The 25,018-nt window shown below is 42.1% G+C and overlaps 2 protein-coding genes across 2 annotated transcripts in view; one reads left to right on the forward strand and one right to left on the reverse strand.

Annotated features, from left to right (window-relative positions):
* Nucleotides 1–25,018, forward strand: part of LOC139407365 (synaptotagmin-14-like) — a 48,133-nt gene that overhangs the window by 4,796 nt on the left and 18,319 nt on the right. The window contains exons 2-3 of the mRNA XM_071151084.1: nt 16,277–16,498; nt 19,017–19,067. Coding sequence (XP_071007185.1) covers nt 16,486–16,498; nt 19,017–19,067 — 64 coding nt within the window. The 5' untranslated portion in view covers nt 16,277–16,485. The remainder of the gene's footprint in view (nt 1–16,276; nt 16,499–19,016; nt 19,068–25,018) is intronic.
* LOC139407367 (cytosolic 5'-nucleotidase 1A-like) lies at nt 9,429–12,295 on the reverse strand. The gene is made up of 4 exons (XM_071151086.1): nt 12,167–12,295; nt 11,781–11,903; nt 10,711–10,898; nt 9,429–10,452 (listed from the first exon to the last, which is right to left on the reverse strand). Exons 1-4 carry the CDS (start codon nt 12,288–12,290, stop codon nt 10,075–10,077), a joined length of 813 nt encoding a protein of 270 aa, XP_071007187.1. The 5' UTR covers nt 12,291–12,295; the 3' UTR covers nt 9,429–10,074.

Here is a 25,018-nt window from a genome sequence, read left to right on the forward strand (position 1 = left end):
CTTTCTTGGTATTGCTGGTTGTAAGTACAAATACATACTGGACTGATAAGGAACACTGCTATAACTATTATTAGTAGTAGTTGTCACGGTCGTCCTCCTCTTCATCTGAAGAGGAGAGGCGAGATGGATCGGAGGACCAAAATGCGGCGTGGTATGTGTTCATCATTAATTTTAATAAAGAAAACACTGAAACACTATACAAAAACAATAAACGAAATAACAACCGTGAAGCTAATGCGAACTGTGCTGAAACAAGCAATCAACATAGACAATCACCCACAAACAAACAGTGCAACCCAGGCTACCTAAGTATGATTCTCAATCAGAGACAACTAATGACACCTGCCTCTGATTGAGAACCATACTAGGCCGAAACATAGAAATCCCCAAATCATAGAAAATCAAACATAGACTGCCCACCCAACTCACGCCCTGACCATACTAAATAAATACAAAACAAAGGAAATAAAGGTCAGAACGTGACAGTACCCCCCCCCCCCCCAAAGGTGCGGACTCCGGCCGCAAAACCTTAACCTATAGGGGAGGGTCTGGGTGGGCGTCTGTCCGCGGTGGCGGCTCTGGCGCGGGACGCGGACCCCACTTCACCATTGTCTTAGTCCGCCTCATTGTCCGCCTCCGTGGCTTCCTAACCATGGCAACCCTTCTCAATGGACAGAGGGGCGGCAGCTCGGGACAGAGGGGCGGCAGCTCTGGCGCCTCTGGGCTGAGGGGCTCTGGCGCCTCTGGGCTGAGGGGCTCTGGCGCCTAAGACTCCGGCAGCAGCGCCGGACAGGCGGGAGACTCCGCCAGCAGCGCCAGACAGGCGGGAGACTCCGCCAGCAGCGCCGGACAGGCGGGAGACTCCCCCAGCAGCGCCGGACAGGCGGGACCACCTGCAGGGAGGAGACAGAGAGACAGCCTGGTGCGTGGGGCTGCCACAGGAACCACCAGGCTGGGGAGACCTTCAGGAAGCTTGGTGTTAGGAGGAGGCACCTGAAGGACCGGGCTGTGGGGGAGCACTGGAGCTCTGGTGCGCAACCTTGGCACCACTTCCCCAGGCTGGACAACTACTCTAGCCCGGACCCTCCAGAGTGCAGGCACAGGTTGAACCGGGCTGTGGGTAAGCACGGGAGATCTAGTGCTTACTATGCGCACCTCTCCCTTAGGCTCCACTCCCACATTTGCCCGGCACGAGCGGAGCGCAGGCAGAGGACGCACTGCACCCTCCCAGCGCCCCGGAGACACAGCACGCAGAGCCGGCGCAGGATACCCTGGACCAAAACTGCGTACCGGCGACCAGATCCGCTGTGCAGGCACCATACGCCCTGGCTCAATGCCCGCACTCACATGACACTCTCGGGGGGCTGTCCTATAGCGCACCGGGCTATGGACACGTACTGGCGACACCGTGTGCTTAACCGCATAACACGGTGCCTGACCAGTAACGCGCTGCTTATAATAAGCACGAGGAGTGAGCTCAGGTCTGCTACCTGGCTTAGCTCCACACTTCGTGTGCCCCCCCAAAAAATTGGGGGGCTGCCTCTCGTACCTGTCGCACTGCCTCCTCATATCGCCGCCGCTCAGCTTTCGCTGCCTCCAGCTCTGCTTTGGGGCGGCGATATTCCCCAGCCTGTGCCCAGGGTCCCTCTCCGTTCAGTATCTCCTCCCATGTCCAGGAGTCCTGTGATACCGGCTGCTGTTGTTGCTGCTGCTGCTGCTGTTGCCGTCGCTGTCTTTTACCACGCCGCTTGGTCCTTGGTTGGTGGGTGATTCTGTCACGGCCGTCTTCCTCTTCATCTGAAGAGGAGAGGCGAGATGGATCGGAGGACCAAAATGCGGCGTGGTATGTGTTCATCATTCATTTTAATAAAGAAAACACTGAAACACTATACAAAAACAATAAACGAAATAACAACCGTGAAGCTAATGGGAGCTGTGCTGAAACAAGCAATCAACATAGACAATCACCCACAAACAAGCAGTGCAACCCAGGCTACCTAAGTATGATTCTCAATTAGAGACAACTAATGACACCTGCCTCTGATTGAGAACCATACTAGGCCGAAACATAGAAATCCCCAAATCATAGAAAATACTAAATAATGACAAAACAAAGGAAATAAAGGTCAGAACGTGACAGTAGTATTATAATGATTTGAACAAGTTGGGACAACCCTTCAGTTAACTACTGTACCTATCAATTATCCAGTTGTAATAAATATGGTTCCTCAATATACATTTAACATATTACAACGTAGGCTGTGTTACAGCACTACTTTTGGTGTCCCCCTCGGGAATTGCTCTTGAGAAAATGTAATGTAATTGTCCCCTCCAAAGTTGATATCAGATTTTTGCCCCTGCACAAATGGACCTTTTGTTTTATAAATTCCATCGTTATATCCCCAAAATGTCCATTTATTTGGTGTGTTTGATTCAGAAAATACACAGGTTCCAACTTGCGCAACATGACTACAAAGTATCTAATAAGTTACCTGTAAACTTGGTCCAAACATTTCAAACAACTTTCCTAATCCAACTTTAGGTATTTTTAAACGCAAATAATCGATAACATTTAAGACGGAATAAACGATGTTCAATATCGGACGAAAACAAAGTGGAGCGAGCTTTCAGGTCGTGCGCCCCAACCACAACAGTACACTTGGCTATCCACCCAGAAAGGAAATGGCTACTTCTTCATTTCTCAATGGAAAAACATCAACCAATTTCTAGACTGTTGACATCTAGTGGAAGCGATAGGAACTGCAAGCAAGTGCCCTAGAAATCTAGATTCACATAGAAAAACCCATTGAAAAGAGAGTGACCTCAAAAAAACATTCCTTGATGGTTTGTCCTCTGGGTTTCGTCTGCCAAATAAGTTCTGTTATACTGACAGACATACGTTTAACAGTTTTAGAAACTTTAGAGTGTTTTCTATCCAAATCAACCAATTATATGCATAGCCAGCTTCTGGGCCTGAGTAGCAGGCAGTTTACTTTGGGCACACTTTTCATCCGGATGTGAAAATAGTGCCCCCTGGCCTTAAGAAGTGTTAAGACACGAGGTTCATGAAATCAATGTTGCTAGTAACAGATGACATTCATATTCTGACAATCTCTGAAACTCACTTCGATAATACCTTTGATGATTCAATGATAGCAATACATGGTTATAGCATCCACAGAAAATACAGAAATGCCAAAGGTGGAGGTGTTGCCAATTAGAACCACATTTCTGGAAAGCTTAGAGAGGATCTCGTGTTGAATACTGCTGAAGAAATATGGCTACAGGTTCATCTGCCTCACCTATAGCCCATTCTTGTGGGAAGTTGCCATAGACCACCAAGTGCTAAAAGTCAGTATCTGGATAACATCTGTGAAATGCTTGATAATGTATGTGATATCAACAGAGAGGTATATTTTCTGGGTGATTTAAATATTGACTGGCTTTCATCAATCTGCCCACTCAAGAAAAAGCTTCAAACTGTAACCAGTGCCTGAAACCTGCTTCCGGTTATCAGTCAACCTACCAGGGTAGTTACAAACAGCACAGGAATTAAATCATCAACATGTATTGATCACATCTTTAATGATGCTGCAGAAATATATATATTTAACTCAGCAAGTCAGTAAAGAACAAATTCTTATTTTCAATGACAGCATAGGAACAGTGGGTTAACTGCCTTGTTCAAGAGCAGAACGGCAGACCTTTGACCTTGTCAGCTCGGGGATTTGATTACCAACCTTTCGTTTACGATTCCAACGCTCTAACCACAAGGCTACCTGCTGCTTTAAAGCTGTATCCAAATCCATCAGATGTAGTGATCTCAATATAGTAGCCATTTCTAGGAAAACCAAAATTCCAAAGGCTGGGCCTAATATAGTGTATAAGAGGTCATACAAGAGGTTTTGTAGTGATTCCTACTGTATGTTGTTGATGTAAAGAATATTTGTTGGTCTGTGGTGTGTAATGAGGCGCAAACAGATGCTGCTCTTGACACATGAAATTCCTTATTCCAGTTGCTAATAAGCATGCACCCATTAAACTTTGCACACGGTAAACTTTTGGAAAAAATTGTTTGACCAGATACAATGCTATTTTATAATGAAAAAATGTACAAGATTTTCAGCACATTTATAGGGAAGGACATTCAACAAGCACAGCAGATACAGAAATGACTGATGATTGGCTGAGAGAAATTGACTATAAAAAGATTGTGGGCGCTGTCTTGTTACACAGTGAGTCTTTTGACATTTTCGATCATAGTCTGCTGCTGGAAAAAGGTATGTGTTATGGCTTTACTCCCCCTGCTATATTGTGGATTAAGAGTTACCTGTCTAACAGAACACAGAGGGTGTTCTTTAATGGAAGACTCTCCAACATAATCCAGGTAGAATTCCCCAGGGCAGCTGTCTAGTCCCCTTACTTTTTCCATCTTTACTAACAACATGCCACTGGCCTTGAGTAAAGCCAGAGTGTCTATGTATGCGGATGACTCAACACTATACACGTCAGCTACCACAGCGACTGAAATTACAGCAACACTTAACAAAGAGCTGCAGTTAGTTTCAGAATGGGTAGCAAGGAATAAGTTAAGTCATAAATTTTTTTTTTTAAACTAACGCCTTTTATTTAGGTCAAATCATTTTCTAAACCCTAAACCTCAACTAAATATTGTAGTGAATAATGTGGAAATTGAGCAGGTTGAGGTGACTAAACTGCTTGGAGTAACCCTAGATTAAAAACTGTCATGGTCAAAACATATTGATACAACAGTATCTAAGATGGGGAGAAGTCTGTCCATAATAAAGCACTGCTCTGCCCTTCTTAACAACACTATCAAAAAGGCAGGTCCTACAGGCCCTAGTTTTGTTGCACATGGACTACGGTTCAGTCGTGTGGACTACAGTTGACATGTTGAATGCACCGAGCTGTCTGTTTGAACTACTTGCACACAGCTCGGACACCCATGCATACCCCACAAGACATGCCACCAGAGGTGTCTTCACAGTCCCCAGGTCCAGAACAGACAGTACTACATAGAGCCATGAGTTCATGGAACTCTATTCCACATCAGGTAACTGATGCAGCAGTAGAATTAGATTTAAAAAAACAGATACAAATACACCTTATGGAACAGCGGGGACTGTGAAGAGACACAAACACAGGCACAGACATGCATACACACACACGCGATAACAAATGCTCTATACACATATGTACAAATGGATTTTGTGTTGTAGATATGTGGTAGTAGAGGCCTGAGGGCACAGACTTAACGTGTTGTGAAATATGTTGTGATTGTATTGTTTTTAAAAATGGTGTAACTGCCTTAATTTTGCTGAACCCCAGGAAGAGTAGATGCTGCCTTTGTAGGATCTAATGGGGATCCATAATAAACCCCAGGAAGAGTAGCTGCTGCCTTGGTAGGATCTAATGGGGATCCATAATAAACCCCAGGAAGAGTAGATGCTGCCTTTGTAGGATCTAATGGGGATCCATAATAAATACAAATACAAAGATATTTACCTTATTAAGTCACAGGCAAAATTCAAATATTTTAGCATTTTTGCTCAATTGTGAATTGAGTTTGAAAAACAATAGTGTGTGAACGTAAATATTGAAGTTTGTCTTTGCAACAGAAATAGCTGTGTTGATCAAACAAGAGAGTTTAGTTTGCTGAGACCCACAATTTAGAATACTGTGTTGGTTTTAAAATACATCTGGCTTTCGGCATGTATTTTACTTTATTTGAGTTAATTTACTTCTCAGGAACCAGTATACAATTAAAACATATACTGGTTTTCACAGGCTGAAATATGATGCATTAAACCAGATATAGCAACAAAAAAGTAAATGGATCTGTTTTGTGGTCTGTGGTTACTCAGGAGAACCCACTGTCTGGTCTAGCCTGGACAAATCAAGTTTGTACTGTATGTGCTAACATTCCAATCCTTGCCCCTTTTTGTCATAACAATCATGTTGCTCCATTGTTTGGCAATGACACATGAGTACATGGAGTGGAATTTGGCCTTAAAACAGATTCTGGATGTCTGGTCCGTTGATTGGATTTTGACTGAAACAGGAAAGGAGTCAAAAGCGACTCTAAGTACAACAATTAACAAACTTGTCTCAACCAAAGTAAAAAATATATAGCAGTCATCTGTCAATAATGAAATCATTTCCATAGTTGAGAAAATTACTATATTATTATAAGTACACAAGGCGAGACCCAGATGCAAACACAGGAGGCAGATGGTTAGAGTACAAGATGTTTATTCACAATCCAAAAGGGGTAGGCAAGAGAATGGTTGTGGACAGGCAAAAAAAAAATAACATGCTGGTTGACTTGAACGTACAAGATGAACTGGCACACTGTGTTGAAGTAACAATGTTTATTGTAACAACCGGGGCAGGGAAACTACAGGTCATGGCAGGCAGGGGTCGATAATCCAGAGTAGTGGGGCCAAGGTATAGGACGACAGGCAGGCCCAGGTCAGGTCAGGCAGAGGTCGGTAATCCAGAGTAGGGACAAAGGCACAGGACAACAGGCAGGCTCAGTCTGGACAGGCAAGGCTCGACACCAGGAGGACGAGAAAACAAGAGAAGTGCTGGTTGACTTGAACAAACAAGACGAACTAGCAACAGGCAGACAGAAAACACAGGTATAAATACACTGGGGATAATGGGGAAGATGGGCGACACCTGGAGGGGGTGGAGACAAGCACAAGGACAGGTAAAACAGATCAGGGCGTGACAAGAAATGAGGAAACAGAAGAGAAAATGAAATACGTGATGACATTGTAAGCAGGGAGATACAGCAAATGGATTATACCCAACCTGATCCGACAAAAAGACATACCAACTGCAATACAATTCCTTGTTTGCTTAACTGAATCAGAAATGTATGTTAGCAGAACATTCCTGTCCCAAAGTAGGGTAAACTAGAAAATCAGCGTACTAAGGAAATGTAAAGCCACTGTAAAATCCACTGAACAATATGCACAAGTGTGTACAGAGCTATATTTAGTACACTAGTTTGTAAAGAAATAGCATATATTTTTTTATGTTTTATTGTATGTGCTCTGTAGTGAACATAAGGAATAGGTCAATAGAACATATGAACCATTTTACATTACAGTGAAAGGGTACAGTGTAGAAAACATAGACACATCCTGATGTACAGTGAAAGGGTACAGTGTAGAAAACATTGACACATCCTGATGTACAGTAAAAGGGTACAGTATAGAAAACATAGCTGACACATCCTGATGTACAGTAAAAGGGTACAGTATAGAAAACATAGTTGACACATCCTGATGTACAGTAAAAGGGTACAGTATAGAAAACATAGTTGACACATCCTGATGTACAGTAAAGAGGACAGTATAGAAAACATAGCTGACACATCCTGATGTACAGTAAAAGGGTACAGTGTAGAAAACATAGTTGACACATCCTGATGTACAGTAAAGAGGACAGTATAGAAAACATAGACACATCCTGATATACAGTAAAGAGGACATTACAGTATAAACAAGCTCTTATTTTGCTCTAATTGTATTGAATCAAATATTACACTGCTCTGAAAACTCACCATACTATCTGAGATATTTTATTTGCTAGAAGCAGAATAGAATATCAAACTAACAAATAATATAATGACACAACGACACACACTTAGGCCAGGATTTAATCTGATTGTAGATTTGGAAAATGCGCCATTAGCCGACATATGTCGTGTTTACTGTGAATATGGTCTCCACGAACGTGGGCACATTGCCTTTAGAACCTGCATTGCTGACAAAGCACGATCAAATTGAATTCCGGCCTTACCTTTCTTCTTACCATAAACTGTTCTAATTAAGTTGGCAGCCATTTTTTAAAAACAGAAAGATAAAGTTATCCAGGTCACACATGTGATATCATTGAAAAGCCCAGAATGTCTCTCAAAGGGAAAACAGGAACTAACACAGTGGCATGTATGTCCTCAGAGATTAAGATCAAAAACAAATGTCTATTAGAGTGAACAAAGTGTAAATGCTGGTCCTTAGGAAGCTATAAATAGACATGTCATTATCATATCAGTTTCCTGTTGGCATTATGCAGCCATATCACTGTGTGTGTGTGTCACTACTATGTAACACAGTCTAAAGGCGTGCCACATGCTAGCCCCCTGGGAGCAGGATACAGTCAAGTGTTGTTGACATCCCCAATGGATCCCCATCCTGACACATACGACACACATATAACCAACAGATACACTATTCATGTGTGATCATCTCCTAACATTCAGACTCTAGGGGAATCCACACATTATATTCAGTGCCCTGAAAAAGTATTTCCCCCTTTCTGATTTTCTCTATTTTTGCAAATCTTTTACACATCTTCAACCAAAACCTAAAATGAGATAAAAGGAGCCTGACTGAACAAATAATAAAAAATGTGATACTGATTTCATTTTTTTTATAAACAGTTATACAACACCCAATGTCCCCGTGTGATAAAGTAATTACCCCCTTACAATCAATAACTGCTTGTGCCACATTTTGCTGCAATGACCACAACCAAACATTTCCTGTAGTTGTTGTTCAGCCTCTCACATCACTGTGGAGGAATGTTGGCCCACTCTTCCATGCAGAACTGCTTTAACTCAGCGATATTTGTGGGTTTCTGAGGATGAACTTCTTGTTTCAGGTCCTGCCACAACATCTCAATCGGGTTTGTATCAATGTGTGGATAATACATAAAAACATGAATCAACCATTCACATCTATTTTAAACCTTTATTTAACCTTACTGCAATATGCACATGATAAATATTTATGTTAAGTTAAAAGTGAAAAAATACAGACTGGATATTCTTACAAATAGACATTTGAATAATTCCTAAAATATGTGTTAACACACAAAGAAGAAAAAATACAGACTGGATATTCTTAAAAATAGACATTTGAATAATTCCTAAAATATGTGTTAACACACAAAGAAGAAAAAATATAAATAGTTCATGTTCAACATACAATATAGACTGTCCTTATACATACTGTATATTCAACTGTAAACTATATGTAACAAAATACCCGACACGTAACATTTTACTAGTGGAACAGGTATGTTGAACTAGCTTGCTTGAGGTTTTGATATAACATATAGCCTAATACAGCTTTACTAAGAGCAAGGGGAGGTTTCTTGCATCTAAAAACAAGTATTATTAAATGGAATAAGAAAATGGAATAGACTAGAACAATGCATGGATAGTAAAAATAATATAATTATTGAATATTAAAGTGTTGCTTTTAAAGTTTAGTACATTTCAGACAATAGTTTTTAAAGTCGTGCTCACGAGCCAAAATGGGTCCCCAAAAAATATGCACAATTGTGTACTACATCATCCATTTTGTATGATGTCATGTCCTGCAAAAAAAATGTTTTAAATGTTTGCAATTCGAAAATTTGACGAATTCCAATTCGTATAATATGGTACGAGTTTGTAAGTGCTTAAGATCCCGACTGCATCTAAGTGTAAATAATAAATAAATAATGTGTTAATGTCTGTTTTGTATGGTGTGCAGTAAAACCAAAACGCATATATTTTTTCAGCGCTTCATATCAATAACCATTCTACCTTGTTAGTGCACTAGAGTGCACATATCTAAAGATATAAAATACACTTTGCTAAATATACTTTCATGTGTAAAATTTGAACACACTATACAAAATTTGAACACACTAACATACATTTTCATAAAAAACTACATATTTTACCAAATACTATTAAAGACTACAATGTGATGGTGATGAGGATTGTAGGAAAGTGATCCTTTCTCTCCTCATGACAGAGAACATTAGGTGACATTGGTCCCTGATGTGAGTATTACATCTACAGTCCTAAGCGATGTGTTTTTCTCTCCTGTTAATACAATATTCTCTGATAAAGATGTTTGTAATAATGTGTAAAAAAGAGAAATAATATAAAATCCTGATAAACAATAAAGGTCCTACAGCTGATGACAGGGTTGTGTGCAACTAAGCATTTGCATAACGTATGATATCTCCCCACCACTAGGAGGCTCTTTACTTCTTGTCTTTGACATCTTTGTCAGGCTGCTCAATAAGTTCCCCCTTGTGATACTTCTGTCCGATCCCATAAGGCACGTGTGCAGCGATGGTCCCCAGCTCCTTGGCTCCCTCGATGTGGAACATCTGGTCGTCAAAGAATATGTGGGGCCGGATCTTCTGCAGGAGAGGCCCTTTGGGGGCCCCTGCTAGGAACAGGGCTTCGTCGATCTCCAGGCCCCAGCTCCTGAGGGTCTTGAGGACACGGGCCCCTGAGCTGGCTGCACTGCGGGCTGTTACCAAGTAGGTACGAATGGGGCAGGTCATACGCTCGTTCTTGGCGTAGAACTTTCTCTGGAGCTTCCCCAGCGCCTCCAGGAAACACTTCAAGGGACCCTGAGAGAAACAATGAGACATATTTTTTTACTTTTGTCCAAAATCAAAGCATATAATACATAAATGGGTTCCACTTTATTGGGCTAGCCCCCTATTATAGATGGTCTTTAGATATGCAACAACTTGGTAGGCATAAGGAAAGGGTTAGGTCTAGTATTAGGCATAGTGGGATAGTTAGTTAAATCTGACACAAACGGCCATGTCAAAAGCTAACAGAATTTGGAGACGTATTCTGCTTCAGAGTCCTCTCATGATCACCTGTGCAAGTGGTTTGTTCTCAAATTCCTTCTCGTGCTCAAAGAACGTGTCCAGGCCGTGTTGTTTCACGATGATCTCCGACTCGTCAGAGAAGAGGACTGCGTCCCCGTCAAAAGCTACTTTCAGCTGTGTGTCGGACAGCTGGTTCTCCACATCTCCAGATGCAAACATGGTCGCTGCAGCAATGCCTGTTTATAAGACATAAGGGGCTTATACATGCTCATAACAAGTCTTGCAATGCTTTACAACAGTTATGGCTAGATGGTATAAAGCTACGTAAGTGACGCAAAAATTGCCATTCTCTCGCTGTGCGATTTGCCAGTTTCTGTTACTTTGGCAACAGCTAGCTAGAGAGTTAGGTTAGTTAGCTAGCTATGAGTCACGAGGCAATGACAATTAGCTGACAGAGGGCAATAACGACAACACGCCAAGCCAGTGTGAATGACCAGTGCACCGGCGTTGTGCTTCTCACTGGACAGCTGTACTTTCACCCAGTCTCTGGTAGCTAGTATAACGTGGACAATTTGTGTTTATTTTTGTCTAGGATTTATGTCTTGTACTACCAGAGAAATAACTCACACTGGTAAGCATCTAGATGTCACCGTGATACAGTCTACCCAATGGGGTGAACATGAATGGCAACAACACCGGGACACAATGTCCTTCATTCTACAACTACTGTGGAACTAGCTACCTAGGATGACAGGGGGATGACATTAGGAGGTGACAGTTACAGCAAGCACACGCAGACAAGCAACAGTACCCTCATCATCAGTAATTTCATCAAAAATAAACAATCGTCAGTTTTATTAACTGAAACTGCACAATTATGTTGTGTGTAAAACTAACAGTGAAATCCGACTCATCCTCTCCAAAATTAAGTCTAAACTCTTATGGTAGTTCAATTCTAAACTCGTCCTTGGCTGTATACCATCTAGTCACAACCCATTACAACAGCATCATCCATGCATTATATCTGTAGGCTATACTATAACGTGTTACCACAATGTACATCTACAGTTGTTGACTTAGCATCCATGCCAACCTAAACCAGTAGCATCACCACCTACCCTCCTCAATGGCCTCAGTGACTTTCTCTCCATCCTTGGAGAGGTACAGGTTGGTCATGTAGGCCTTCAGATAGCCAATGGGGCTTTTCCCTCCAGTCATACAGAATCTCTCAATGGTTAAATCTGTGAGAGGGAACCATTGCTTTTTTATCAGAAACTCATAGAAATATGATGGCATGGTCATCAGGTTGAAGATTGCCACTACATATCATCAACAACAGCATATAAACATTAAAAACAACATATTTGGTCAAAAGAACAACATCAAGTTGGATGTCCAATCATTCAATGAAACATGAACATACTTTGCAAAACAGGTGTGTCTTATGACATTGTAGGCGTGGCTGAAACATTGCAGTACGAGTTTCAGAGCGTGTTTTACGGACCGTAGTGGTTGATGCTGTTGATGAGGCGCACACCGACCTGGGCGTGGTTATTAGTCATCAGGACGATATCAAACAGCTCCTCACTGTCGGGGTAGAGTTGCCTCAGTCTGGAGTTCACCGTCATCAGAGCCTGCAGAGTGTGTGTGTTTTCAGAACAGAATTGACACAGGGATTAAGAAACAATGACAAAACTTGTCTGGTTTGAACTAGAGCAACTACTTCTAGGGTGTTGCTTCAGAATATTCAGTCCCAAATGTGCACACACCAGTGGCGACCCGTCATTCAGGACAGTTGGGGCAGATATATATAATATATATATATATATATATATATATATATATATATATATATATACAGTGCCTTGCGAAAGTATTCTGCCCCCTTGAACTTTGCGACCTTTTGCCACATTTCAGGCTTCAAACATAAAGATATAAAACTGTATTTTTTTGTGAAGAATCAACAACAAGTGGGACACAATCATGAAGTGGAACGACATTTATTGGATATTTCAAACTTTTTTAACAAATCAAAAACTGAAAAATTGGGCGTGCAAAATTATTCAGCCCCTTTACTTTCAGTGCAGCAAACTCTCTCCAGAAGTTCAGCGAGGATCTCTGAATGATCCAATGTTGACCTAAATGACTAATGATGATAAATACAATCCACCTGTGTGTAATCAAGTCTCTGTATAAATGCACCTGCACTGTGATAGTCTCAGAGGTCCGTTAAAAGCGCAGAGAGCATCATGAAGAACAAGGAACACACCAGGCAGGTCCGAGATACGGTTGTGAAGAAGTTTAAAGCCGGATTTGGATACAAAAAGATTTCCCAAGCTTTAAACATCCCAAGGAGCACTGTGCAAGCGAAAATATTGAAATGGAAGGAGTATCAGACCACTGCAAATCTACCAAGACCTGGCCGTCCCTCTAAACTTTCAGCTCATACAAGGAGAAGTCTGATCAGAGATGCAGCCAAGAGGCCCATGATCACTCTGGATGAACTGCAGAGATCTACAGCTGAGGTGGGAGACTCTGTCCATAGGACAACAATCAGTCGTATATTGCACAAATCTGGCCTTTATGGAAGAGTGGCAAGAAGAAAGCCATTTCTTAAAGATATCCATAAAAAGTGTCGTTTAAAGTTTACCACAAGCCACCTGGGCGACACACCAAACATGTGGAAGAATGTGCTCTGGTCAGATGAAACCAAAATTTAACTTTTTGGCAACAATGCAAAACGTTATGTTTGGCATAAAAGCAACACAGCTGAACACACCATCCCCACTGTCAAACATGGTGGTGGCAGCATCATGGTTTGGGCCTGCTTTTCTTCAGCAGGGACAGGGAAGATGGTTAAAATTGATGGGAAGATGGATGGAGCCAAATACAGGACCATTCTGGAAGAAAACCTGATGGAGTCTGCAAAAGACCTGAGACTGGGACGGAGATTTGTCTTCCAACAAGACAATGATCCAAAACATAAAGCAAAATCTACAATGGAATGGTTCAAAAATAAACATATCCAGGTGGTAGAATGGCCAAGTCAAAGTCCAGACCTGAATCCAATCGAGAATCTGTGGAAAGAACTGAAAACTGCTGTTCACAAATGCTCTCCATCCAACCTCACTGAGCTCGAGCTGTTTTGCAAGGAGGAATAGGAAAAAATGTCAGTCTCTCGATGTGCAAAACTGATAGAGACATACCCCAAGCGACTTACAGCTGTAATCGCAGCAAAAGGTGGCGCTACAAAGTATTAACTTAAGGGGGCTGAATAATTTTGCACGCCCAATTTTTCAGTTTTTGATTTGTTCAAAAAGTTTGAAATATCCAATAAATGTCGTTCCACTTCATGATTGTGTCCCACTTGTTGTTGATTCTTCACAAAAAAATACAGTTCTATATCTTTATGTTTGAAGCCTGAAATGTGGCAAAAGGTCGCAAAGTTCAAGGGGGCCGAATACTTTCGCAAGGCACTGTACATATTTTTTGGGGGTGGGGGGGGGGGGGCTTGCCTGTTTTGCATGTTATTTTGGCATTAATATGTGTCACATATCAGTTTGCAAACATTGTAAAAAAAAAAAACATATTTATAATTGAGTTTATAAAGCCCCATACAAACATGGTCTCTTTTTTGTTTACTTGAGTAAGGCAGCTCCAAAATTCAGGTTTCATCCTAGCTCAGTGCTTTCTGTGGTGGTGGGGTGGGCCAGCAGAAAATAGGAACATTGAGCCGTGATTGGCTCAGTGTTCTGTCACTCATGGGAACCTTACGGAATCACAAAGCTTCAGACCTTAGTAAGGGTAGACATCCAACATTTTAGCCCTTTGGGTCCTGCTATAGAGTTATATTACAAGTGCCCTTCCAAGAAGGCTCAAGGTTATTGGTCACAGAAATGATGTCAAATCAAGTTATATGTACAGTAGCATTGATTGTGAAAGTAAGATGTTGACATACTCAGTCCAATCTTAGCTTGCAGTCATCATCATGAATCAAGTCGACAATCTACTGGAAAATCCTTTTAAATCCTTGTCATATGAAGAGAAATAATGAAGAGAAAATATAGATCAAATGTTTCAGTGCTCATCGGCCATTGGACATAATAAACATTACACAACAAGTTGGAGATTGCAAATTCAACAATGAGTGGTTTGGAAGGAATTGGTGACAGCGGCTAACTGCAAGCATTGCAACTGGGAAGTCGGGAATAAACAGCGCAAACTGGGAAAATCAGTTTTGAACGGTCATTCAATTCTCTTTGCCCACGGAGGACCGCCACGCCACTTTCCTGTTCAAGCACATCACAACAACGTGAGTCCAAAAATGTCTTATGCTGCTTCATAAATGATGACAGAGAGATGTGTAAACTGTCGCTCAGAAAGTAATACTAAGTGTATATCGTGGGTAAGCTGTTAGTAGCCCATGTGCGGTATTGTAAACACATCGTTCCTGGCCGGTGTTGGCTTGTTTGCAAGCTTACAGCTTTGACAATGCTACTGATAGTAGTGATGGTGCTTGGCTTGCACGTGCAAATTCATCACACACAACATTGTATAATAGAATTGTGTTATTTGACGTGTCAAATTAAAAGTTTATTTAACCCGTCAAATAGTGTTATATGACGTGTATCTTTTCTGACACGCAACGACCCAAACGGTGTTCAATGTGCCTCACCCTAATAATTTGGTCTGTTTTCACCTCTTAATATCGCCTACTGTTCTAACTTGGTGGTGCACATGTAGCCTAAAACCTGTTTTAGAGAAATGTCATCATTGAATATTGTAAGAGCTTTCATTGTCTATTTATATAACCCCTTTATTTATCCTATGGTTCTGACCTGGTGTACAGGGAGAACACTGTAAGAACGGCCCACGTTCTGAATTCTGTTGCTGTACATTTCAAAAGTGCTGAACAAATAGTTATAATGACTACACCTGTCTTCGCTGGCTCATTAATGTCTTAATCGAAATGACAGATTGCTTCTTATGTGCTTGTCGTCCCCTTATGCCATAGTTTGTACATCTCAATTGTCAGTAGAAACCACATTTGTTTAAGCAAGTCAGCCATAAGAGCTATGTTTTTTTTAAAGTCAGTAAATGAGGCTGAATGAACTGTTTCGCAGCCAGACAAGGCTCCGCTGATAGCCAGGTGTAGCAGTGGTAAGGTGTTGGGGCTACTGTTGGAACAGCTTTATGAGGGGCCTAATAGTTTGTGGGCACCCGTTTGTCACCGTTATAGTCCAATTAATGTATTGTTTAGTGTTGTGGCTTTGCTGGCATACATCCCACATGATCTACATGCTAAAATTGCCACTGGCACACACAACACGCACGGACACATGCACGAACACACCCACACAGATTATCTGAAGGGGTCTTTTATCTGAAGGGGACATGTGTCGTTCTGCTATAGATTACAACATGGCCCAATCCTGTGCTTGCATACCATTATAGAGCATGGCAAGAAGAACCAGAAGAACCCGCTAAAACATAGCTCCACTAATCATTTATGTTGCACTATCATATTTTTATACATAATCCATCATACTTTCTAAACATGCAATTATAAAGATAAGTAGCTATTGCAAATAACCTACAATTTTTCATTGCACAGGTAGGCTAAAGTCAGTGTGCGGTGCTCATACAAATCAGCCTGATCTCGCGAGTTTACTTTCGGCTTCGCTAAACGCAACGAGGGCGCAGCGGTTAGGATGGTCTTGGATCAGGCTATCAAACAATGCCCCCCCCCCCCCCTTCAAACACAAGAATAACCTCTCCCCAGTTTTCACCCCCTCGCTTTGGTTCAATCTGGAACAGAACATAATGGCGGTTGATGGTAAGTAGCCGGCACAGGTGACCTGCTGTACTCATATAACTTGCATGGGACAGAGCTAGAATGCTTAGTGACAGTACCATTTATTCAGCCAGATAGATGTCTAGCAATGATATACATGCACATTGCGGTGTCTCGTCAGCTTGTGCTGTAGCCTACATAGCCTGCAGAGATGCTGAAGAGTAGCGGCAAAGATGTTGTGGGATGCGCCGCGTGACACTTTACTGTACCACGCGAAGTGGTCCTGAAGTGGACAACGATGATCCAAAATAAATGTGACTCGGTCATCACGTTGTCTTGACAGAGTCTCACGCATGGACGTGTGCGAGTCCTCATAAATGGTTCGTTAGAAACAGGATAGCATAGCCTAGTAAGTGTTCGAGTTTATTATAGGATAATGGAATGTGAACTTTACTACTGTTGAAGCCAGATAAATGCTGTCAAAGGTAAACTCCTACAATGCCTACATTCAAGGCTGCTTCTGCGCAATTTTGTATCATACACATATATAGGCTACTTGGTCACGTGTTCTCGCACGTTATTTGGTTGCTATCCTGTCTCAGCACTGGAAGTGTTGCCGTCACACCTGGCAAATGCAATGATGTGAGAGAGAAGAGAGGAAAGAGTCACTGTCAGCTGGTGAATGTGCTGGTCTTTAGCCAATGCACATCTATACTTTACTGGTCACCGGTGTAAAGACAGATGTTTATCAATTACTTATAGCTTTTGTGTAGCCTATATCCATTTTTTATGGGGCAGGCTTCGGCTCACAACACAACGTTTCATTGAGCGCAAATAGGAAGCATTTTCTGTAGGCTACAGCTGTTGCAGAGGATATAAAAGCTGCCTATTTTACGATGCTTTTTGTTTTTACCCGACTTGTTTGCTGTATGGTTGATATAAAACATAGAAGAAAAGAGATAGAAAGAGTAGACTACGGGTCATATACTGTCAAAGTAAAAACATCATACATTTTTAAGCAGGAGCCTGTGTTGCACTATTAGAGCCTGTGTTGCACTATTAGAGCCTGTGTTGCACTATTTGAGCCTGTGTTGCACTATTTGAGCCTGTGTTGCACTATTTGAGCCCGTGTTGCACTATTAGAGCCTGTCTTGCACTATTAGAGCCTGTCTTGCACTATTAGAGCCTGTCTTGCACTATTAGAGCCTGTGTTGCCCTATTAGAGCCTGTGTTGCCCTATTAGAGCCTGTGTTGCACTATTAGAGCCTGTGTTGCACTATTAGAGCCTGTGTTGCACTATTAGAGCCTGTGTTGCACTATTAGAGCCTGTGACGCACTATTAGAGCCTGTGACGCACTATTAGAGCCTGTGTTGCCCTATTAGAGCCTGTGACGCACTATTAGAGCCTGTGTTGCACTATTAGAGCCTGTGTTGCACTATTAGAGCCTGTGTTGCACTATTAGAGCCTGTGACGCACTATTAGAGCCTGTGTTGCACTATTAGAGCAACCTCCGTTTATTTTTACTCTGCAAAAATGTCGATGGGAAAGTAGAGCTTTAATCAAGCTGGCTAAGACTGAGTAAATAGGTTGATTTTTGTGAAAGGTCAGGAGTCAGGTTGCTCTGACTGCCCTTGTTGCCTTATTGACCTCAGGGATGTCTTTTTATTTCCTGTGTCTGTAAACTCATAGGGAGTATAGTACACACTCAGTAGTGTACTATGAGGGTGAAAAGTCAAGAACTACAGTAAGACTAAGAGCTATAGTACACTCTCTCTGTAGCCACTCAGAACATTAAGTCCTACATAGCATAGTGCCAAGTGTGTGTCTGTTTCTGTGTGTGTAAGCATCTGCCCGTGTGTGTGTGTGTGTGTGTGTGTGTGTGTGTGTGTGTGTGTGTGTGTGTGTGTGTGTGTGTGTGTGTATTCGTGCCTGTGTGTCTTTATTGTCTTATGAGTTTGAAAAGGTTTGAATACAGGATTAAGAACACTGATCTATTTAAGCAATAAGGCAGTAGAGGGTGTGGTATATGGCCAATATACCACGGCTAAGGGCTGTTCCTATGCAGGACCCAACGCAGAATGCCTGGATACAGCCCTTAGCCATGGTATATTGGCCATATACCACAAACCCTTGAGCTGCCTTATTGCTATTATAAACTGGTTACTAATGTAATTAGAGCAGTACAAATAAAATATTTCGCTTGTCCGCTGCTTTGTCCATTATTTCCAAGGTAATGTGCTGAATGTCTGCGTTTATCCCTTCCATGTACTCTGTATACTATAAATTAAACAGTTTTAAGGACAGACACAGTTGTTCCATTCTAAAATCCTATTCAGTTAGGATTCCTCAGAGATATTACATGTAATTAAACACTTGATAACTCCATGAGATTAGTTGGTTGGAGTTAATTAGTGTGTCACCTGCCTCTAATAGCCTTGGTTTACCTCTATGGGAGAGGCTGTGGAGGAACCATCATAGGGACCGACATGTGGCACCCTTGAGACGCAGAGCAATATCTTAACCCCTCACCCCTGACGCTCCTATCCCTTTAACCCCTAGGTGGTGGAGGGAGGAGCTGTGGCGTGCATGAGCTCATCTGTGCCAGAAGAGGTAAGATCAGGGGGGCGTCCTTTCTGTCTACATATCTGTCTGTCTTTCTATCGCTCTGTCTGTACTCCATTGTACTCTATGTATCTGTGTCTGTCTGCTTGACTGTACTTGTATCCCCCTTAAAAATAGAGAGATGGCTCCATCAAAGCAGTAGCTATCTAACATGCTCATTTGGATCTTTGGAGTACACATACAGTGCATTCAGAAAGTATTCAGACCCCTTTACTTTTTCCACATTTTGTTACGTTACAGCCTTATTCTAAAATGTATTAAATAGTTTTTTCCCCTCATCAATCCACACACAATACCCCACAATGTCAAAGTAAAAACAGGGTTTTATTAACGTTTGCAAATGTATATCCCATATACATAAGTATTCAGACCATTTACTCAGTACTTTGTTGATGCACCTTTGGCAGCGATTACAGCCTCAAGCCTTCTTGGGTATGACTCTACAAGCTTGGCACACCTGTATTTGGGGAGTTTCTGCCATTCTTCTCTGCAGATCTTCTCAAGCTCTGTCAGGTTGGATGGGGAGCGTCGTTGCACAACGATTTTCAGGTCTCTCCAGAGATGTTCGATCAGGTTCAAGTCCAGGCTCTGGCTGGGCCACTCAAGGACATTCAGAGACTTGTCTCAAAGCCACTCCTGCGTTGTCTTGACTGTGTGCTTAGGGCCGTTGTCCTGTTGGAAGGTGAACCTTCAGACCAGTCTGGAGACCTGAGTGCTCTGGAGCAGGTTTTCATCAAGGATCTCTCTGCACTTTTCTCTGTTTCCCTAAATCCTGACTAGTCTCCCAGTCCCTGCCGCTGAAAAACATCCCACAGGATGATGCTGCCACCACCATGCTTCACCGTAGGAATGGTGAAGGTTTCCTCCAGATGTGACACTTGGCATTCAGGACAAAAAGTTCAATCTTGGTTTCATCAGACTAGAGAATCTTGTTACTCATGGTGTGAGAGTCCTTAAGGTGCCTTTTGGCAAACTCCAAACGGGCTGTCATGTGCCTCTTACTGAGGAGTGGCTTCTGTCTGGCCACTCTACAATAAAGGCCTGGTTGGTGGAGTGCTGCACAGGTGGTTGTCCTTCTGGAAGGTTCTCCCATCTCCACAGAGGAACTCTGGAGCTCTGTCAGAGTGACCATCGGAATCTTGGTCACCTCCCTCAGGTTCTTCTCCCCTGATAGCTCAGTTTGGCTGGGTGGCTAGCTCTAGGAAGAGTCTTGGTTGTTCCAAACTTCTTCCATGTAAAAATGATAGAGGCCACTGTGTTCTTGGGGACCTTCAATGCTGCAGATTTATTTTGGTACCCTTCCCCAGATCTGTGCCTCAACACAATCCGGTCTCGGCGCTCTACGGACAATTCCTTCGACCTCACGGCTTTGTTTTTGCTCAGACATTCACTCTCAACTGTGGGACCTTATCGAGACAGGTGTGTGCCTTTCCAAATCATGTCCAATCAATTGAATGTACCACAGGTGGACTCCAACCTAGTTGTAGAAACATCTCAAGGATGATCAATGGAAAGGATGCACCTGAGCTCAATTTTGAGTCTCATAGTGAAGGGTCTGAATACTTATGTAAATAAGGTATTTCTGTTTAAAAAATGTAATACATTTGCAAAAATGTCTAAAAACCTGTTTTAGCTATGTGATTATGGGGTATTGAGTGTAGATTGATGAGGGGAAAATGAATTTAATGCATTTTAGAAAAGGGATGTAACATAACAGAATGTGGAAAAAGTCAAGGGGTTTGAATACTTTCCGAATTCACTGCATGTAGGATCTTAATTTGATCACTCTTTTGTTGCTGAGAATGTTTCTGCACTGCAGGAAATGCAAACTTGTAGTGTATTCAAGGTTAAAAAGGCTTCTAAAGTTTGTAATTTCCACTTGAAAATGTCTGCCTTTATTGTTCGTAATGAAAAATGTATCAACCCCTACAAAAAATGTACGTTCATTATAATCCACGTAATAATTCACATTTCTTGTTGCTACAGGATTATTTTCCTGCCGCAGCGAACTGTCTCAAATTAAGATCTTACATATGTAGAGGGATACTCAATAGTTATAGTTACAAACTTGTTGAAGATTCTACTGCATATGTGGTTGTGAATCATTTATGGGTGGCATATCAAGTTTTAAAGCTCTTATCTAGAGAAAGCAGCAGTATTCATGATTTATTTACCACAGAGGTTTTGTTTTCGTATGTGGGGGTCCATGTGTAAGCAACGTTTCCACTACGCGCACTCTACATTTCCTGTGGTAACCTCAAACACACTTACAATGGCGCCCTGATAGTGGGTCCTGAAAAAGGGTATCAAAACATTGTTGCCATTGCTACCATGCTCAGCTAGCCTGAATGCAAACAATGAATTATGCAAAGAGGAAATATTAGAATAAACATTTTTTTTCTTTCTAATCAGTCGTTTTATTGTCCTATCAAAGAATCTCAGATAATCACATGACTCCTTGAATTAGAATAGTGTGGACAAACCTGGTACACATTTGTCAGAGTAACTCGGCTGTCAACATATATACTTCGTTAGTTGGATGTCAAATGTTCTTTCACTTTTAATGACTGATTTTGTGAACTGCTTTTTAAAATATATTGTGGCTGTTACCTGGATACCAGATGCAGCCCTGAGGCTCTGGACTTCAGTTGACATACTGTACATAGATTGGCCCAAGCAACCCTACACACTTACCTCCACCACCCGCTTACACACACACACACACACACACACACACACACACACACACACACACACACACACACACAGTATCCATGACTTCACTCACCACCAGCCTCCATGACCAGCAGCCTCCATGACCAGCAGCCTCCATGACCACCAGCCTCCATGACCAGCACCAGCCTCCATGACCATCGTCTCCATTGTTTTATTACAGTACTCCTTAGTGAGTGCAGAGTGGGACAACGTGGGGCTCAGGGCACATATTCAAAGGATCAGGTCTCATGCTCATATAATCACCTTCATTAAGATCTAAAAAGGCTAAATTGCTCCTCTATCAGCACTTGGACTTTGTGAACACAGGCTCAGGTCAAGTTAGCATGGGGTGGCTAACGCTCAGCTAGCATCTGTCAATGAGAGAGGCATCCTGTTACTGCAGGTGTTTGAATTATTTAGGGGCAGTTGACATGTACACAGCAGTACACCACCACACTCCAGTTAGGGACAGGGAGAGGGACATACAGTACAGTTATGCCTGGCTTTTGGACTTCAGGGACACTTCAGGACCTAACTTGACTCAATTACCAGAATTGTCGCCAGTGAGAGAGGATAGGTACTGTAACTGTGTTAGGTGTTGTTGAGAATCGAGGAATTTTTGTACCAAACTCAAAAGATCACCACATGGTCTCCAAGTGTTGTAACAGCTTTTGCTTATGTTGGACTCAATATTAGGATCATAACCAATTTGTATGTTTTTGGACTTTTTAGCATTTTCTTTGTGTAGGATTCAATAATTGTCTTGGGTAACCAGATTACTACTAAGAGGAACAACACTGCTGTTTTGACAGAATGGAAAACTTCGCTTTAGGCTAGACGGTAGGGGCTTCAGACACATACTCATTGTAAACAAAAGAAAACCTGCTAAAATGGAGAAGGTGAGCTGTGGGTTTTTGTTCTCGTATCTCTCTCCCTATTTTTCACTCTTTTCGCTGAGCTTTGACTATCAGTCTATTCGTTTGGGAGAGGAGGACACAGGAGAAGGCACTATTTCTTGTCAGTTGTCAGGCTTCAGTGGTGTCTGCCTGTTGCCATGGTGAGAAGAATAGATAGTCCATGAGAAGTAGTTCCTTTTAAACTCAGTCAAATCAAATCTAAGTTTATTAGTCACGTGCGCTGAATACAACAGGTGTAGTAGACCTTACAGTGAAATGCTTACTTACAGGCTTTAACCAATAGTGCAAAAAAGGTATTAGGTGAATAGGTAGGTAAAGAAATAAAACCAACAGTAAAAAGACAGGCTATATACAGTAGAGAGGCTATAACAGTAGCTAGGCTACATACAGACACCGGTTAGTCAGGCTGATTGAGATAGTATGTACATGTAGATATGGTTAAAGTGACTATGCATATATGATGAACAGAGAGTAGCAGTAGCGTAAAGAGGGGTTGGGGGTGGTGGGTGACGGGACACAATGAAGATAGCCCGGTTAGCCAATGTGCGGGAGCACTGGGGAAGAGGGCAAGAGGTTGGCTGAATGGTGGGCCTTTTCTCTGGAGATGTAGTGTGAACGAGAGCTGTAATGACTTGACTCCTCAGGCAATAGAAGTTTTCATATTGATGATCGTCCACCCACAATACTCTACCAATGACCCTTCATAGTTCCTGAATTGTTCTCAGTGGCAGTGCATGTGCACATCAGATCAAAATTCAGCCTCTCATGTAGACTTTTGAAGTATGTTCTGAACTTTTCTTTCCTCTGGCAGCTCTGTTCTATTTTTGTAATTCAACAGCCACCAGTGGCTATTCAATGGCCTGTACACTGAGTGTACAAAACAAAAGGAGTAATTGTTATTTTAATGACAAAGACTTATTGATGTCACCGGTTAAATCCACTTCCATCAGTGTAGATGAAGGTGAGGAGACAGGTTAAAGAAGGATTTTTAAGCCTTGAGACAATTGTGTATGTTTGTCATTCAGAAGGGTGAATGGACACAACAAAATATTTAAGTTCCTTTGAACAGGGTATGGTAGTAGGTGTCAGGTGCACCGGTTTGAGTGTGTCAAGAACTGCAACGCTGCTGGATTTTTCAGGCTCAACAGTTTTCCATGTGTATCAAGAATGGTCTACCACACAAAGGACATCCAGCCAACTTTACACAACTGTGGGAAGCATTGGAGTCAACATGTGGAAAGCTTTCGAGACCTTGTAGAGACAAATTGACAAATTAAGACTGTTCTAAGGGCAAAAGGGGCTGCAACTCAATATTAGGAAAGTGTTCTTATTTTTTTTACACTCAGTGTATATTGTCCATTATTAGCTAACTGTACTGTACTGTACTGGTGAAGCTAACTGTACTGGTGAAGCTAACTGTACTGTACTGTAATGGTGAAGCTAACTGTACTGTAATGGTGAAGCTAACTGTACTGTAATGGTGAAGCTAACTGTACTGTACTGGTGAAGCTAACTGTACTGTACTCTAATGGTGAAGCTAACTGTACTGTACTCTAATGGTGAAGCTAACTGTACTGTAATGGTGAAGCTAACTGTACTGTACTCTAATGGTGAAGCTAACTGTACTGTACTCTAATGGTGAAGCTAACTGTACTGTACTGCAATGGTGAAGCTAACTGTACTGTATCCCTCAGTGAATCAACCCACTCAGGTGACGCACCCCCTCCAGGGACGGCATGAGAGAGACCCAGTAAGTCAGTGACTCAGCCCCTGTAATAGGGTTAGAGGCAGAGAATCCCAGTAGAAAGAGGGGAACTGGCCAGGCAGAGACAGCAAGGGCGGTTCGTTGCTCCTGAGCCTTTCCGTTCACCTTCCCACTCCTGGGCCAGAGTACACTCAATCATATGACCCACTGAAGAGATGAGTCTTCAGTAAAGACTTAAAGGTTGAGACCGAGTTTGCGTCTCTGACATGGGTAGGCAGACCGTTCCATAAAAATGGAGCTCTATAGGAGAAAGCCCTGCCTCCAGCTGTTTGCTTAGAAATTCTAGGGACAATTAGGAGGCCTGCGTCTTGTGACCGTAGCGTACGTGTAGGTATGTACGGCAGGACCAAATCAGAGAGATAGGTAGGAGCAAGCCCATGTAATGCTTTGTAGGTTAGCAGTAAAACCTTTAAATCAGCCCTTGCTTTGACAGGAAGCCAGTGTAGAGAGGCTAGCACTGGAGTAATATGATCCAATTTTTTGGTTCTAGTCAGGATTCTAGCAGCCGTATTTAGCACTAACTGAAGTTTATTTAGTGCTTT

This window comes from Oncorhynchus clarkii, chromosome 4 (genome assembly GCF_045791955.1).
Source record: "Oncorhynchus clarkii lewisi isolate Uvic-CL-2024 chromosome 4, UVic_Ocla_1.0, whole genome shotgun sequence".
Lineage (NCBI taxonomy): Eukaryota > Metazoa > Chordata > Actinopteri > Salmoniformes > Salmonidae > Oncorhynchus > Oncorhynchus clarkii.

Bases quoted from the DNA above. Each gene is read 5' to 3' on its own strand.
- LOC139407367 (XM_071151086.1), bottom strand. From the start codon at position 12,290: ATGACGGTGAACTCCAGACTGAGGCAACTCTACCCCGACAGTGAGGAG. The intron at 10,899-11,780 runs GTAGGTGGTGAT...TCTTATAAACAG, and splicing joins CACTGAGGCCATTGAGGAGG to GCATTGCTGCAGCGACCATG. The intron at 10,453-10,710 runs GTGATCATGAGA...TGTTTCTCTCAG, and splicing joins AGAACAAACCACTTGCACAG to GGTCCCTTGAAGTGTTTCCT.